General features: G+C 40.6%; 1 protein-coding gene across 1 annotated transcript in view; it reads left to right on the forward strand.

Annotated features, from left to right (window-relative positions):
• The first annotated feature begins 83 nt into the window (after positions 1–83).
• The window catches only part of RBM18 (RNA binding motif protein 18), a 22,748-nt gene continuing 5,058 nt past the window's right edge, over positions 84–17,773 (forward strand). Inside the window, exons 1-5 of the mRNA XM_005879188.2 lie at positions 84–247; positions 3,634–3,762; positions 11,013–11,139; positions 14,331–14,417; positions 16,114–16,199. Coding sequence (XP_005879250.1) covers positions 3,650–3,762; positions 11,013–11,139; positions 14,331–14,417; positions 16,114–16,199 — 413 coding nt within the window. The 5' untranslated portion in view covers positions 84–247; positions 3,634–3,649. The remainder of the gene's footprint in view (positions 248–3,633; positions 3,763–11,012; positions 11,140–14,330; positions 14,418–16,113; positions 16,200–17,773) is intronic.

The following is a 17,773-nucleotide window of genomic DNA, read 5'->3' on the forward strand; positions in this document are numbered from 1 at the left end:
AGGCGGCCGGGGAAGACGCTTCTCAGGCCCCGCCCCGGATTGTCCCGCCGCTGGCCCGGAAATAACAATCCGAGTGTTGACCCGCCGCCTCTGGGAATTCGAGGCCTGGGTCGGGAAGCCGGGGTTCCACGTGGGACTCCGCCGTTAACAGCCCTTAGGAACGAGTGCCTCTGCTTCTCTGCACTTCCTTTTCCCCACGTGACTATTCCTGGCTTCCAGCGCTGTTGCAGCTCCGCCGGGAGGAGAGGTGAAAAAGCGTGCTTGTCAGCCCTGTTAACAATCTAAGTGTTGTCGCTGTTGCAAAGTCAAAGGGTTTTGAAAGTCTCGGGCCATCTTGATTTCTCGCTACACTTCATCGTTTCTCAAAAAGCGCTGTGCTGAGCTGTCACCAAATACTGTCTTGTTTTAGCCTCCTAACGACCCAGGAGAGAGGGATAATGGTGCCCATTCTAGGAAGAAGAGAGGAACTGAGGCTGCGAGTGGAAAAGTGGCTTGCTTCGTTCATTCATTCAGTAAATATTGAGCACTGGCCACGAGCCGCTGGGGATGGAACCATGATCAAAATAGGCAAGGCCCTGCCCTCTGGTAGCTTCCATTCTAGTGAGGGAAACGGGCGATAAAACAGTAAATCACAGAAAATGAATCAGTATTGTGTGGAAAGGAAAAGGTGGCTGTGATAGAGACTAACAAGGAGCTCCCTCCATTAGGAAGAGCTTTTCTGAGGAGAGGACACGTAAGGGGGAGAAGGGATCATGACTTACTAAAGTCATACAGTCATGGGGTGCAAAAACCAGGAGTTGAATGCAGATTTTGGGGGGCCCATTTCCTGTGCTCTTCCCGCTAAAGATGGTACCCTCCTGTGATACTAAGAAGCTATTGGTATCATTTCTGTTTTTAGACATGAGACAATCAGAAGGTCCTGTTATTCAAGTTCCATCTCAAATATCATCTCCTTTAGAGGCCATTCCGCTAGTTCCAAAGTATCCAACCCCAGTATTCTTTTTCAGTCACCTTGCTTCGTTGTGTTTGCAGCACTTATCACGAATTACATCTTATTTTGCTTTTTTTGTGTCCTGCCCCTCTTCCAAATATTAGTACCCTGTGGGTACTTACTTATTCACTGCTCTGTCCCCAGGACCTAAGCCAGTGATGGCGAACCTTTTGAGCTCGGCGTGTCAGCATTTTGAAAAACCCTAACTTAACTCTGGTGCCGTGTCACATATAGAAATTTTTTGATATTTGCAACCATAGTAAAACAAAGACTTATATTTTTGATATTTATTTTATATATTTAAATGCCATTTAACAAAGAAAAATCAACCAAAAAAATGAGTGACACGCGTCAGAGGTGACACGCGTGTCATAGGTTCGCCATCACTGACCTAAACAATACCTGGAAAATAGAACCTCAGTAAATTTTCTTTGAATGAATGATCTTTAAGAAAGTAGGAGGAAAGGAAGGAAAGCAGGGAGAAGACAAAATGTTTCTCCTCCTATTTTTACTCCTGGGATTCTGTTTATGTCTGTCTCACCTTCCTCACAGGAGGTAGAGCAAGAGCTATGGGTTATTCATGTCTTTATTTTATGCACATAGCCCGGGGTTTAACAGTTAGTGGTTGCTTGTCGCACATTGCCAAACAGATTGAACATGTGAGTGGGAAAGGCCGAAGAATACCCTTTTGTGGGAATAGATAAACACAGTCAACAAACAATTATCTAGGGCAGTGATGGCGAACCTATGACACGCGTGTCAGAGGTGACACGCGAGCTCATTTTTTTGGTTGATTTTTCTTTGTTAAATGGCATTTAAATATATAAAATAAATATCAAAAATATAAATCTTTGTTTTACTATGGTTGCAAATATCAAAAAATTTCTATATGTGACACGGCACCAGAGTTAAGTTAGGGTTTTGCAAAATGCTGACACGCCGAGCTCAAAAGGTTCACCATCACTTTCCTAGGGAGCCAAGCCAAGGGGTTCTCTCTGCCCTTAGGAAACTTGGCTCCCCTGAGCCTTGCAGACTTCAGCTTCTTTTTGGTCATGAATTGTTTCTGTTCTTTTTCTATCTAAATCGATATCAGAGATGACGGGTTCTTTGCTGCTGAAACTGCTTTCCATCCCTTATTCTTCTTCTCCTTTTCCCATCAGAGTTGAGCCTAGTGCCCAATGGAACCTGGAACTGTGGGCTTGCCTCTGTTTTGGTTTCTGTGTGTCAGATTTCATAATATTGTTATCATGCAAATTAAATTTCTGACTTACCTGAAAAAAAAAAAAAAAAAGGTTCGCCATCACTGATCTAGGGGCTACTGTGTGCTAGACTTTATAGGCTGTGCTGAGATGGTAAGAGGTAATGGCAATGTTGTTATTAAACAGTTCCTGCCGCACCAACCTCTTGAGGCCCTTCTGGTTATATAGGACACGTTTCTGTATCAGGGAGTTCTGAAGTCTGGCACAGCCTGCCATCTTCCCAGCCCTTTTATCTCTTCTTCACTGCATTATATTTTCATGAATGCTGTATTTTATATCTGACATCTCATCTTTGTCCTCACAACAACCTTAAGGTATAAGCAGGGCAAGGTTTATTGTGTAGAGATGAGGAAACTGAAACTTAGGGAGAAGTGACTTCCAGTCGAAATGCCAAAATTTGAAACCTAGTCTCCTGACACCGGGTTTTTGCTCTATACACTACTGTAGCCATCATAATCCTCACTTTCCTTTTTTGTCTATGAGATGAGACATTTCAGGAACTAAGACTAGTAATAATTTAAGCTACCATTAATTGAAAGCTTGTTAGGTGCTTTAAGAGTATTAACTCAATAAGTCTGCACAACTCTTATGGGGTATTATTCCCATTTTACAGATGGGGAAACTGAGGCACAGGGTGGTTAAATAATTTGCCCAATGTTACAAAACTAGTAAATAGTAGAAATGGACTAACTAAGGAGGAAGTTCATCTCTTCTTCCCAGCCTCTCAAAATATTAAACATGATAATAGCTAATATTTATTGATTATTTACTGTTGTCAGATGTAGCATTTAATTATTTTTTTCATGCACTGCCTTTAATCTTCCCAATGGCTCTGTAAGATAAGAACTGTTCTTTCCATTTATATAAATGAGGAAAAGGAGGCCTATAATGTTTAGGTAATTTATCAAGTCACATAACCTGCTTGCAAACTCAGTTCTAACTCCAAAATCTATGGCCTTTAATTTCCTGTATTGCCTCTTTCACTGTTGCTCCGCCTTACCCATCTTCTTCGGTGTCATTAACTTTCTTTCTGGTGGTTTCCAAGGCTTACTTTGGGTGATAATTGTTAAACTGGAGTATCGTGTAGTAAGAGAGACTTTGGCCTCCTGCCCAGTCAGCCTCTGGCTTCAGAAGAGGAAAACTTGAGTTTCTACACACAGAACCACACCCCTTTCACCTTAAATGGAAGCTTTTACTTTCTGGCTGCCAGAGGAGCTGTCCCAAGGGAACTGGTGCTGGGGCCCTGGTTGTGGAAGAACTGAGGCCTTTGAAGGATTGCCCAGGGCATTCCCTCCTTGAATAAATGTTTGTTGAACTGAATTTGAAGTCTCATGTTCACACAGTGTTGCTCTTCAGCTGTCTGAATGTTCGCATTTCCTTTAGTATTTAATAGAGATTGATGGAAGCAGAAACCAAAACTCTTCCCCTGGAGAACGCATCCATCCTGTCAGAGGGTTCCCTACAGGAAGGGCACCGGTTATGGATTGGCAACCTGGACCCCAAAATCACAGAGTAAGTCAAAGTCATCTTGATTCATCGCCTAGAAACTGGGATGTCTGCAGTGGTATGCAGAAGAATTTTTAAGGATGTAGGATATATTTTGGCCCTTTTACTTACATTTCAGTTGTCTTTAAAGGAGATGTGATGTTATTATTAGCCTGTTATTTTGGTATTTTTCTTACATTTGGACTCTTCTACTGCAAAGACATAGACTTGGATAGCCTTTAAACTATATTCTTTTTTCTACTTGCCAGAGATCAACTATTTGAATCCTTGTACCCATGATCAGGAAATTATTTTCCAGAATCAGCTTTGGGCATGATTTCCTCAAAATGAAGGAACAAGCAGAAGTCTCAGTATATTCATAGGCAGGTAGAGGGGCAGCATTTGACTTTAATTCATGTTAAACAGCCATGGGAGGTCAGAGCCGGAAGGGATCTTAGAGATCACCTCAGTCCCTTTGGTTTTCGTTCATTCATTAAATGATTTGAGTGCCTACTGTGTGCCAAGTGCCCTATGCTAAGCCATTTTCAAACTCTTAAAATCTGAGGAACCTTGTCTTAAAGTAATGAGAACATATATATAAAGTAAAAGCTCAGAGCTGCTCTGATTAAAGGAGGGGAAGAGGCGCACTCACAGCCTTTGGTAACTACCACCCTTTCTTTAGCAATCACTTATTGGACTCCATGAGGACCATTTGAAAACCTCTGATATGTCCAGTTCTCTTAACCCACAGTAGAGGCCCCAAGAGATGGAAGTGCCTTGCCCACCACAGTCAGAAAAGTAATTGAATTGTCCTGACTCCCCACTCTTCCCACTGTGGACATTATAGTGGAAAGGAATTTCTGAGCAAAGAGAATGGAGATGTTTTTCCTTCTCCCAGTTGTTCAAGGTGGTGGTTGGTAGCGGGTGAGTGGATTGAGCCAGTTGGGGTCAGTGCTTAAAGTAAGCGTGGAAGATTTCATCAGTCCTAGTAGTTACTCCTTTTGTAATAGTGTTAAAAGGAAGAGGAGAAGAGACAGCGGAACCTTCAGAGTCTGGGATGAGAGGAGGTACATTTAAGGGTTGAGATTAAGAGACAGGAAAAGGGATGTAAACTAGCATATCATGACAGAAAGTTTAGTTCCTTAAACCTGCTCAAGCTCAAATCAGCTAAATGTAGATACTGCTCGGTCCATCTGGAAATTATGATGGTATTTAAGGTTGTGTTGCCCCATATTATGTGACCATGGTCATGGGGGCCCTGAAATATAGACTGTGCATTGATTTTGGTTCTCTTTATGGCTCATGGCTTTGAGGATGAATGTGTGAATCTGCCCAGCCTCTCAGTTAATGTGTGTTGATCAGAAAAACTTTCCATCATCTAAAACCCAAGCTTGTGAGGGGACACTCCCAAGAATGGTTTCCATTCCTACCCCTGCTTGTCTGAATGGAAATCTGGAGTGTGGAAATGGTTCATTGTTTTGCCTGCAATTCCCTGTAATGAGACCTTTGTTCTAAGTGTGTCCTGCTGCTAGTCAGGAAGGTTCAAGTGGGCATCTGCCACCTCGGTTTATGTTGTAAGTTGGAGTCTATGAATGTTTTCTTCAGTTACAGCATTAACAACACTGAATCAAAACTTTCCCTCTGGTGCCTCTGCTCTTTTTACATAAGGCCAAAGGTGGGTGGCAAGTCCTAACCTGCAGGTCGGGGCCTTCGACCTGTGGCTTCCCACTTCTGTATCACCAGAGATCATTTTCACTCTTTTTCCTCTATGGACTCCTCATTTTAAAGCATTTTCTCTATTAAGCCAATTGATTAAACAGTAATCAATTTTTTTAAAGACATAGCTACCAATCATAGCCTATGATTAGCTTGAAATACTTAATATTACCTTATTTAATTTACTTAATTATAACAAAGAAAACTAACATTTTAGTATGATAGGTCTTATCTTGTAGGAATATGTGATTTCCTTCCAAGTGTTTGAAGCAGAGAATCTTCTGGATCCTGTTCCTCTCAGTGTAGGTAATAGCCTAGACTAGTTATTAAAATACAGTCATTCCCAAACATTGAAAGGATTACATGATAAAACTTATGTGACCTTGTGGTGCCTGGCTTATACTTCAATCTGAGAGAGTATTGTTTGAATCCAAATCTCTAAACTTCTAATGACTTGCCAGAAGTTTGCAGAGCACCTCCGGTTTTTGTAATGAAATTGACACCGACCAACAGATTGGTACTAGTTCTTGCCTGTTTTCCATTCAACAAAACCATTCTTATCTCTCTTGTTTCTGCATATTCATACTCTTTACCATCCCTCCTCCTGATCTCTTCTATAAACTGATCTGAATACCCCTCCTCTAGAAATGCTTTTTACCTCTTATTAGAAGACAAATTGTAGTATTTGCTGTCATGAATAGTTACAGAAATATGTAAACCAGCGACAGTTAAAAACTTTACCGCACAATTTTTAGTAGTAATTCTATGTGCATGTGCTTGTTAGTTATTAATCGGAGTCATGCTCTCCTCTCAACAGTATATGCATTCCTAACGAACTGTCCAGCACTCTAATATTCTGCTGCTCGTTATTTGTGTTCACTTTGTGGTTGCAAAACTGCCCATTTTAGGGCCATGCTAGAGGCCAGGAATATCCAAATGACTAAACAGATCTTAGGGATTTGGATTTAGAGGAATGATGACATACTCTTATTTATGGAGGTAGCAGATTCCAAACTCATGTTCTTTCTACTATATTCTGATTCCTTTCAATTACATTATACTTAATATTTCTTACCTATAAAGAGAATATTCAACTAAATGATCTGAACATTTTTCTAGCTCTAATATTGCATTAGTTCCTCTTATTTAAGAGTGTGACAACCTTGTGAAGCCAGTGGAACAGATATTTTCCCTCTTTTATAGGAAGAGTTAAGTGAGTTGACTCAGTTTCCCACAGCCTGATTTAGTGCTCTTTGCACAAATAGGTAATAGTTCACATAATTGAATAGTTATAACCTAAAGTATCCTAGTCTAAATTTTAAAATATAAGGACTTCTTTTAAATTATGGGACTCAAATCTAACTATAAAACAACACCTCTAAATATCATTAAGGGGGTGGGGGGGAGGAAGGACATATGTAATACTTTCAACAACAAAGATTTTAAAAATAAATAAATACTAGATATGTGTGTGTGTGTGTGTGTGTGTGTGTGTGTGTGTGTGTGTATAACTAGTATCTTCAACAGAAAAACTGAAAAGTTCATGTCTTTAGATATTGTCTATTTTCCACACTGTGGTTTCCTCTGAAGGGTTAATACTGCTTTCTTTTTCCAATATTAAATGTGCTGTGTAGAAGGCCAAATTAATAGCCACAGCATTATGCATAAGAAGTATGAACAGGAATAAAGCCAGGAGAAATTCTCTAAGAAGGAGCATTCTAAATGAATGGTGAATCATAAATAAAGGTAGGAATAAGATTGTTGTGTGAGCAGAATATCAGGAAGACCTTTTTTTTATTTAAAAAAAATGTTTTTATTGATTTCAGAGAGAGGAAAGGAGAGGGAGAGATGGAAATATAAATGAGAGAGAATCAGTTGGCTGCCTCCTGCATGCCCCCTACTGGGGATGGAGCCAGCAACCCAGGCATCAAATGGAACCTCCTGGTTCGTAGGTCGATGCGCAACCACTGAGCAATACTGGCTGGGTTCATGAAGACCTTTTTACTAAAGGAGAGGTTGAATACTAAATGATAGTGAAAATATTTAGAGAAATAGAATACTATCAGATTAAAATAGTCTTTAAAAGTTATTCACACCCGATTGAATTTCATGTAGAAGAGACGCATTGTGGGTGTTTAGCAAGAGACTGATATCATGAAAATGATCTATAATAATAAAAGCATAATATGCTAATTAGACCGGACATCCTTCCATCCTTCCGGACGAAGCCATGGCTGCGAGGGAAGCCTGAGTCCCAGGTGCCAGAGGGAAGCCGGTGCCAGCAGCCAGGGAAGGAAGGCCTACTCTTGCACGAATTTCGTGCATCAAGCCTCTAGTGTTTTAATAGGAAAATTAGTATGAAGGATGAATTGGAGGGGCAAGGCTAACAATGAAGTTTAGCTACAGGTCTGCCATTAATATCCCCTAGATAGAGACAGTGAACTTGGAGGCCAGTGGTGAATCAGATGAAGAAAAAGTGATTGAAGAGGAGTGGAGAGTTGAAGATGATCCTAATGTTTCTTGCCTGAGATATGTAAAAGAATCTTGTCCACACTGACCCCTGGGATAGCTGGGAAGAGGCAAAAGTTTGTGGAGGGGAAGAGGTCAGTTTGGGGTAGATTAAGTAAACTTGAAAGCAGTGGAAAGTCATCCAGGTGGAAATGTCCTTCTGATACAGACTTTAACAGATAAACTAGAATGCAAGGAAAAATAAATGCATTATGAAGCAGTCTTTACTGTTTGCTTACTTAAATTTGGAACACAGTAAGACCAGTCTATTACATACAAAGCATAGAACATGAAGACCTGCCACATAACAATTTCTGTAAGTTTAGAAAGAAATTTTCCTTTGAAACAAATTGTGCACTAAATATCATCTTAAATGTCATTTTGTTGCTTCCCATTGCCTTCAGCATCAAATTTAAATTCCCTCACTAAGCACACAACATGTTTCATAACCTGTTCCTTCCTGCCTTGCAGCCTCATCTCTTAGTGCCTCCCCAACTCTCTTTCAATCGATCAGACTTTTTGTCACCTATATATCTGTGTACTTAGCACTCACTGACCACTCCTTTCCCTGCACAATGGTCCTCTTCATCTTTATGCTTACCCGTATGTGCAAGCATGACACTGTAATTGATTACATATCTCCCTCTTCTAACCAGAATGTGAAGTCCTTGCAGGCAGGGACCTAGTTGTACTCATCTGGATAGTCCAAGAGCCTAATACAGTTTTTGACACATAGTAGTTGTTTGCTTTAACATTTGTATAGATTAATTACTTATTTGCCATTAGGCAGGAATGCCATTTAAAGACCCATTACAAAAAACAACAACACACTGATTTAAGTTGCTGGTGTAGTAATTCTCTAGCTTCAGAAGCCTGCAGGGCCCACATTTCCTGCAGCAGGGAAGCAAGGCTCTGGTGAGTAGTAAGATCTCCCATTCTTCAGCAGCAGATGAAAGTGCTTGCAGATGTGAAAGCAAGAGTCTTCAGGCTTTTTTCACTATCAGAGCTTGCAGTCCCCATCTCCAGGAAGCAAAATAGTAAACATTTCATTCCTTTTGTTTCGGTGTTCCGATAATTTCAAGAAATTATCAAACAAGAAAAGAAATCCTGGAGAAGTTGAAAGACACAGACCTAAGCAGATGTTCCTGGAATCTTAAGGTCGGGCTTCTCGGGCAAAACGTATTTGTTGGCTTTTCAAAGAATAATCTGCTGGCTTTTTTTTTTTTCCCTGAGTAAATTAAAATTCATTTCCTAGGAAATGCCGATCGTCTTACCTTCCGGCTATTAAGCAGAATAGAGCTAATGAAAAGATGAGCAGCCCACAGAGTCCTTTAGATTGTTTTTTTTAAAAAAAAAAAAAAAAAACAAACAAAAAAAAACAGGTTTGACCCACCATTCATAGCAACTGGTGCAGTGTTATGGTTTGAATGGGTATAGTAAGTGGAAAATGCAGCTGTGAATTAGAGACGTTGAGGGAGACTCTTCTAGCCTATCTGTCTGCTCAGAGACTCACTCTTGCTGTTCAAAAAATCAAGTAAACCAGAAGTGTGCGCTGAGGTGTCTCCCTTTCCCCTGATGAATCACCTCCTAAATTCTCACAGTTGAGGTCTCCTGATGGGAGTTGAGAGTTTAAAAATGAGAGGGTTGTTTTTTCTTTCAAAATAGGTCTAAAGACCAGATGAATATCCACAGGATACCTTGGGATCCTTGCATCCTGCCCCAGTAAAAGACCTGTATTGTGTCTTCCTTTCTCCACTTTGTCAGGCACCTGATCCAGGATAATGGGCTTGCTTGTCAATGTGTATTAGTGTCAAATTCAGTAGAGCTTATGATCCAGTTCCTATCTTTCTGCCTCCCAAAGGAGATTCTTAGTCAAGAATAAAATCTTGATGAGTTTCTCCTAGAAAACAATGTGAATATAAATGTGGCTGTAAGGACAGCTTTACTGACTCCCTGTGGGGTCGAATTCCCAGTAATAACAGATTTAGCATGTGGGCTGATACCTTTTTAGTATCACAGGGACAGCATTGTTTAGAGAAAGCCTTGACTCCATTTGAATAGTGTGGAGGATGCCAGGAGGAAGGCCAAAGGAAAAGGAAACGGGAGAGCTGTTGGTTTGTCTCACCCTTGCATCAGATGACAGGAAGTCGGAATTGAGATTGGCCACAGCAACCTGTTAAGGCCACATCTGTTTGAATAACTTAAAAGCTCTATAGAAACCAAATAAGTTTTAGAGAAAGGAATCCAAGAAGAGAGTGAAGGGCAGAGTGGCAAGCAAAAGCTTGGAATAAATTTCTTCCCTGGCCAGCTATATGTTTTATTCAACCATGCTCCAGAGTCTAAACTGTGTTAAGAAACAGGCTTTGTTAGTTACCCACAGCTGGATGGAACTGGCCAGGTTCCCTGTCCTGTGTGAGACCAGCTTCAGTCACATTGTGGTTCCACATTGTCCTGGCGTTCAGTCACATCAGAGATTGAAACTCAAGCACTTAATAATGGAAGTGCCACTAGCTGTGGCTTGGTTTGGGGCAGTTTCTCACAAGCGCAGTGTGGGGTTAATGCTGCAATCTAATAGGGAAGTCTTTCTGGATTACTTATTTGTGTGATTGTGTATGTGTTACTTTATTTTTGACTTTTGGAGTGTGAGTGTGTGTTTTGGAGTGTGTGTGTTTCTGATGGAGTTGTAGTTATTCACAAATATTATTTCATTGCCAAGAAGTTAAAAATAAATAAATCGACACTATTTTTGAGCTTTTCTCCAAAAGAAAAACAAATGTGCTTGTGGGCCAGACAGCTGTTTGTTAGGTGTGGTTTTTTGTTTGGTAGTTTTGTGCTGGACAGACGCATAGCCATGACAATTCTCGTTCCCATTCCAAATAGAGGCAAACAACTCTGTTTGCCAAATAGACTAACAGAGCAGTTTGGAGGAAGGCAGGGGGCGAGGGCGTGAGATGTTATCCCTGGAGTAAATTATCTCCTGCTTTTATCTCATACTCAGGCTCACTGGCCAACAGATTCCCTGAGCGTACTCATGGACTGTGCTTTCCCCACAGATACCACCTCCTGAAGCTCCTCCAGAAGTTTGGCACGGTAAAGCAGTTCGACTTCCTTTTCCACAAGTCAGGTGCTTTGGAGGGACAGCCCAGAGGGTACTGTTTCGTTAACTTTGAAACCAAGCAGGTAATTGGACTGCTTCCCCTTTCACGGTACTTAGACTCTCCCATAAGTATTTGTGCATGTCTTTTTTTTTTTTTAATATATTTTATTGATTTTTTACAGAGAGGAAGGGAGAGAGATAGAGAGTTAAAAACATCGATGAGAGAGAAACATCGATTAGCTGCCTCCCGCACATCTCCCACTGGGGATGTGCCCGCAACCCAGGTACATGCCCTTGCCCGGAATCGAATCTGGGACCCTTCAGTCCGCAGGCCGACGCTCTATCCACTGAGCCAAACCGGTTTCGGCTGTGCATGTCTCTTAACTGCTAGAATAGCAGTTCCTTGCGGGCAGGAGCCAAGTCTGATTCATGCCTGTGTGCCTTGCTCTGAGTCTTAAAGGAGGTCCTTGGTAAACGAAAGAATTAGTGAATAGCTTCCAAAATTTACCCTCCCTAGGCTTTCGGACAAAGGTGGCTGACCTACTTTTCTGACCAAATGCTTTGGGATGCCCACATGAAGCAAATGGACATCCTCTTCCCTCGTCTGCTTTGTTTTTTCCTTTAGTGGCTGACTAACAAAGCCTCCTCCTCTTTCAGTAGTTTTGCCCTGTGGTACAAAAGCCCTCCCTGTCTGTGGTGAGCCACCCACAAACGGTTTTTTCTTTCAATTTCTTAAAAATTTACCCTTCTTCTGAATGTCTCCAAATAAATGCATACAAATTTGAATATATATCTAAAGGAAGAAAACATCCAGCCTCAATCATGATATATACATGTATCTTGTATTAAAATTTTGTCCTTGGGATGGATACGCATTGATAAAGAACTTGAATTTGAATGTTATTAAATATAGAGACACTGCTCAGTACTCTCTGTAACTTTATTAGTTTTATGTGAGAACATTGTCTAGTTATTGTTTTATTAATAATTGTATTTGGATGTTTTTCTTATTATAAAAGTAAAGCATGTTTATTATAGATGAAAATATACCCAGTAGGTACGTGGCTTAATTTATCAACCAGATATCCAGAAATAATCAGTTAATTTTTAGTTATGTGTCTCTTAGTTTCTTCTTCTTTCTTCACATTCCCACAAACAAAACAACAACCCTGGAAGACTTTATACATACACGCATATATGGCTTATAATACATGAATAGGATCATATGATCCTGTTTGGCACTCAAAGTATACTAAATTTTTTTTCTGTCACCTAATACACAGCAAGAAAACATTCTGTATCATAATATTGTGGTTTCACTGGTATAGATATAAATATGTAAAAATTCATTGATCTGTATCTTTAATATTTATACATTTTATTACATGTAGCAGACCTCAGTTTAAAAGCTAATCAACAGGATGTTTGATGACCGCATAATATTTCATTGTATGAACATATGGTATTTGACTAACTGTTAGCTATTTAGGTTCTCCCTAGTGATTCACAAGTGTAAACAGTGCAGTAGTGAATACGTTTGCAACTCTAACCATGCATATCTACTGCACTCAGGAAAATGGAGTGGCATCAACAAAGGCCATGCATATTTTTCATAATACAACTGCCAGATTGTTGTCAAGAAACGATGTGTCAGTGTATGCTGAGATGTCATTGTCCTGCCCCATACTGGGGATTTTTTTTTGCAGCTGTGATAGGCAATAAGTGATACATTGCTGCTCTAATTGTTCAAGTTTGGGGGAAACTGAAAGAATGCCTGATATGGTTAGCATTTGTAAATACTTTATTTTTCCTCAATGATAGAGCGTGATGATGATTCTTACAGACAACTAAAATCTGTGGTCTTGCTGGACTAGAAGTCACAAAGCCTACCTTCTATTCTGGCTCTTTTATTTATTAACTTTGGACAAGTCTCTTAACCTCTTTGGCCTCAGTTTTCATCTAAAAATGGGGATTAAAAGCCTACACCCTTCTTACCTTATAGAAAGTTGAGAGACTAGATGAAGGTGCATAGGAAAACATAGTTGACATTTAACAGTAATGTTGACTGCAAGAACTTTGAAACAAGGTATAGAGATAGGAAATTATTTCTTGAAGCATTTGTCACTGCTGGCATCTTATTAGTGTTGATGCTACAGAATTAATAGAGAGTGCCATGTAAATTCTAATTGACTAAATGAAACTTCAAAGGAGAATAAAATGTCTCTCTTATTCATCCCTTTAACTTTACGTGCTGTAGTGAGGCAAGGAAGCCAGTGCCTATCTAATATCTGACACATAGTGAGTACTCAATAAGTATTTGTTGAAGGTCATACTGGTAAGCTCCAGAGGAATAAAGCAACCACCAGTGAAACCTGACTGGAATGCCTGAGGTCACAAATAGACTGTCCCCGTTTCTTTTCTTTGTTCCTTAAGGGCTTCTTCACCCCCAGTGAACATGGTTCCTCTTGGCCGAATGCCTTGTGGATACACACAGAGCAGAGAAGGCTCAGCAGGATGGAAAAGTACAGCCAGGCTTCCTGGGAATGTCCTAGAGTGCCTGTTATCCAGCTTCAGGAATTCCTTTCAGCCTGGTTGCTCCTGTGTCCGATAGGGAAAAGGTCAGGGGACTTCTGGTTTGGAAAGCCAGGTGCATAGATTGACTCACAGATACCTTGCTCACAGTCTCTTTGACTTACTCTTGCTTTTTCCGGCTTAGTTTTCTTCACTCCCATGTCCTTTGAGGCCATTACTGTTTCTGACTTAGGATCCAGGGAGTATGAGCCCTAGTCCAGGATACCGTTCCAGGGTTCCTGGGGGGAGTACTAGTTCTTGACACAGTAAGTGCTACCCTGACTAACAGAAGTAGGTAGGAAGGTATCACCTAATAACAATACTATCAGCTAATGTTGGTTGAGTGCTTCCCACACACTCCATGCTTTCCATGTACTCTTTTACTCCTCACACAACCATCGAGGAGTAAGTATCCTCCATATTTTACAGGTGAAAAAGCTAATGTTCAGAGAGATGATTTATAAGTGACCTGCCAAACACTAAACTGCCAGTAAGTGACAGAGCCACTTAAATTTTTGTTTAACTAAAAAATTCATACCCTTTTTATTATTTTGCTTTTTTTCTTTGTAAACTTTTTGCCAATTGTTTACCAAAAGTGGTGCGGTTAGAAATTCAGCCATCAAAGCTAATGAGGCCCTTGTGAATACATGTAGCTTGTCGGCCATTTGACTTGTTGACTAACTGTAGGCCCTTTCCTGGACAGGAAGCAGAACAAGCCATCCAGTGTCTCAATGGCAAGCTGGCTCTGTCTAAGAAGCTGGTGGTGCGATGGGCCCATGCTCAAGTCAAGGTAAGTGTGAGACGCTGGAAAGGCAGCTTCAGCTCATCCTAATGAGTCTTCCAAAAGACAATTGTCCACTTACCCATTTGCATCCCAGTCTCTTCACATCTGGAACAGCCATACTCTGGTCTCCTACTTGTATTTACCATGTGTGTTGCCAGATTTTTCTTTTGAGAAGCATCTCAAGAGGGATTAAGTTCCTTCATTGTTTCTCTCCACATACCCACAGATTCTGTTTTTGATTGATTTTTCCATGTGGCTGATGTGTATACTCAGACCTCTATCATTTTTTTTTGGTGGGGTGGTTCTTTGGAGGAACAAAAAATGTATTTATTTTTAAAATTAGTTGCTTTAGGCATTATTAGACTCTCCCCAGCCTCTCAAGTCTGTGAAGAGTTTGAATATGTTTATTCTAAATGCTTGAGAAGTGGGTAGTTTGCATGAGTGCTTAAAACACTGGCATCTCATTACACCAGATATTTTGAGAGTTATTTTTGGTACTTTGCAGGGTCTGTATTGTCTTCAAGGCCTGAGAAGTGGCACACTGCCTTATTCGTCTTGTAGGAGGTCTCTTGGGAGAGCGCACTGGAAAAGCTATGACCATTTTTAAAAATGAATGGCTTTCTGTCCTGGCTGGGGAAACTGAAAGAGGTGGTGAAGTACAGGGACTAGAGTAACCCCAGGAGTTGATTCTCTTTCTTCTGCAGTGGGGTTGGGAGACCTGCAAAAAGATTTGTGGCCGTTAAAACTGGAGCTTCAGTCTTTAGCTATATGAGCATGGGTTTTTGATCAGAGACTCCACCCAACAGGCTTCCTGGAAGAGTCAGAAATTAAACATTTGAGCTCAGTGTCCAAGCTGGAAAACAGAGCTCAGACACTTTGGATCCTGCGCTTCAGGTGGTCAGCCACAGAGTCTTCTCAGCTTCCAGGGCTCACTACCTGGAAAATAGAAATGAGGAAAATTACCAAAGACTTTTTTTACTCAAAAGAAAATCCAGTCTCATTTGCCAGACTGGCTGTCATTTTCTCATTCTGTGTCTCACTGAAAAGGCACGCAGGAGAAACCATTCTCCATTCCTCCTTTCATTTGAGACTCTCTGTGCCTCGTACTTCCCTTCTCCTGCAGGTCTTTTGACCAGAGGGTCCTGGTTGCTCTGTCATATTATTTTTACTTTTTACAAGAAGTATATAATTATCTCACATCAAATTAAACTGTTCTTTTCCTGGAGAATGTTTTCTGTATCAGTGGCTGAAAGCTATTACTATTTTCTTCTCCACTCAGGCCTGTTAAGAGTTGAATGTTATGCTTGGTACTCGGCAAAAATCTAGCAAAATTTTAAAGTGTTTTGGATGAAGTAAAATAAATATGGTAAAAGGTGATATGTGACCATTAAAATAAGAATGTAAGGGCAATCCTGCCGTGTACCTGTGCCACCCGTGAATTTGAAACTAGAAATTCTTTCCCTACCAGATAAGGAGAACTAATGGCTGGTGGGAGGCTTCTTCTAAACTTCTTTTTCTAAATGTATAGCTTTAAGCCAAAATTGTGTGGAGTTTTGCATTAATTTTAAATGTAAAGCTGTCCTAAAATTGTCTAGAAATGTGCTGATGATATTCTGGTGGGGTTGAAGTATATAGACCCATGCCCTGCAGTTAAAGGGCTGGTTTTTGCACAGGAAGTAATTTCTGTTTTTCTTACTTCTAGAGATATGATCATAACAAGAATGATAAGATCCTTCCAATCAGCCTTGAGCCATCCTCTAGCACTGAGCCCACGCAATCTAACCTAAGGTAAGATGGTGTACTATAGAAAAACACAGTTATTTCAGAGCTTGAGCCATTTCTTCATTCCAAACCTTCATCCATGCTCTAGTAACTCTCCAGACTCTAAATCTAGAATAGAATCTACTGATGTTTGACATGTTCAGAGAATGTGTTCAGTTAAACTCCAGAATGTATACGTTTCCTCTCTCCCATCCCCCTATAGATAGAATTCATTCAAAAAAAGCTGGGTATACCTACCACATACCAGCCATTGTGCTTGGCACTGGGAATACAGAGATAAATCAGACACAGTCTTTACCTTAAAAATAAGCATTTTAATAAGGCCTGTGTCTCTTTGGCATTTGTCATTACACACTAATTCCTCCCTAACTGTGAGTTCCTTATACAATATTTTACTTTGCAGCACTTTAATTCTGTGTACCATCTCAGCCACTATAACAGTTTTGGTACTAGTATGTATAAATTGTCAGTTACATCTTTGGAGTTAATTCAAAACAAAAGGAACTAAGGGCTGGGTTGAGAAAGGGGAAGTTAAATGGATAGCTGAGCAGAAGTAGAGTTTTGGGGGGATGTTTGGTTTTTTGCATTGTAGCCTAGGGCCGTGGTCAGCAAACTGCGGCTCGCGAGCCACATGCGGCTCTTTGGCCCCTTGAGTGTCAGTCAGCGGTGGATGAAAGGGTGAATGAAGGAATGGGTTATTTGTTCCTGAACCCGTTTTTGACCCCGTGGAGGCTGGGATGAAGCACCAATGACATCCAGTCATGTCTGTTGCAGTTGGCTTAGGCCGTGGTCGGCAAAGTGCGGCTCTTTGGCCCCTTGAGTGTGGCTCTTCCTAAGCCTTAGGAGTACCCTAATTAAGTTAATAACAATGTACCTACCTATATAGTTTAAGTTTAAAAAATTTGGCTCTCAAAATAAATTTCAATCGTCGTACTGTTGATATTTGGCTCTGTTGACTAATGAGTTTGCCAACCACTGGCCTAGGGAGATATATTAACAATAGCAATAGCCAAGATTTATTGAGCTTACTATGAAGCAGGCGCTATGCTAAACACTTTGCATGCCATATGTCATGTAATTATAAAATTCTGGTAAAAGTACTCTTATGCACATTTTACGTAAGAGGAAACTGAAGCTTAGAAAGGTAAAATATCTTGGCCAAGATCACGCAGGTAGCAAATAGCAGAGTCACATTTAATGCCAGTTTTACTGGACTTCAAAATTCAGTATTTTAGTTACTTCAGAGAAACTCCAGCTATAACTGCAGGAATACAGTTCTCAAGCCTGTTCCAGGGGCAGAGAAGAAGATATGTGAAGGAGTGTCAGCATTTTAAAAGGATTAGAAATAAGTATCCTATCTAATAAAAGAGAAACATGGTAATTAGCGTATGGTAATTAGCGTACGACCGCTACCCTTCCCATTGGCTAATCAGGGCGATATGCAAATTAACTGCCAACTAAGATGGCAGTTAACTGCCAACAAAGATGGCGGTTAATTTGCATATGTAGGCACAATGCTGGGAGGCGAAAGGGAAAGGACGGAAGAAGCCCCCTGCCACTGACGGTGATCGGAAACCCAG

The sequence above is a fragment of the Myotis brandtii genome, unplaced genomic scaffold, assembly GCF_000412655.1.
Source record: "Myotis brandtii unplaced genomic scaffold, ASM41265v1 scaffold589, whole genome shotgun sequence".
NCBI classification, from domain to species: domain Eukaryota; kingdom Metazoa; phylum Chordata; class Mammalia; order Chiroptera; family Vespertilionidae; genus Myotis; species Myotis brandtii.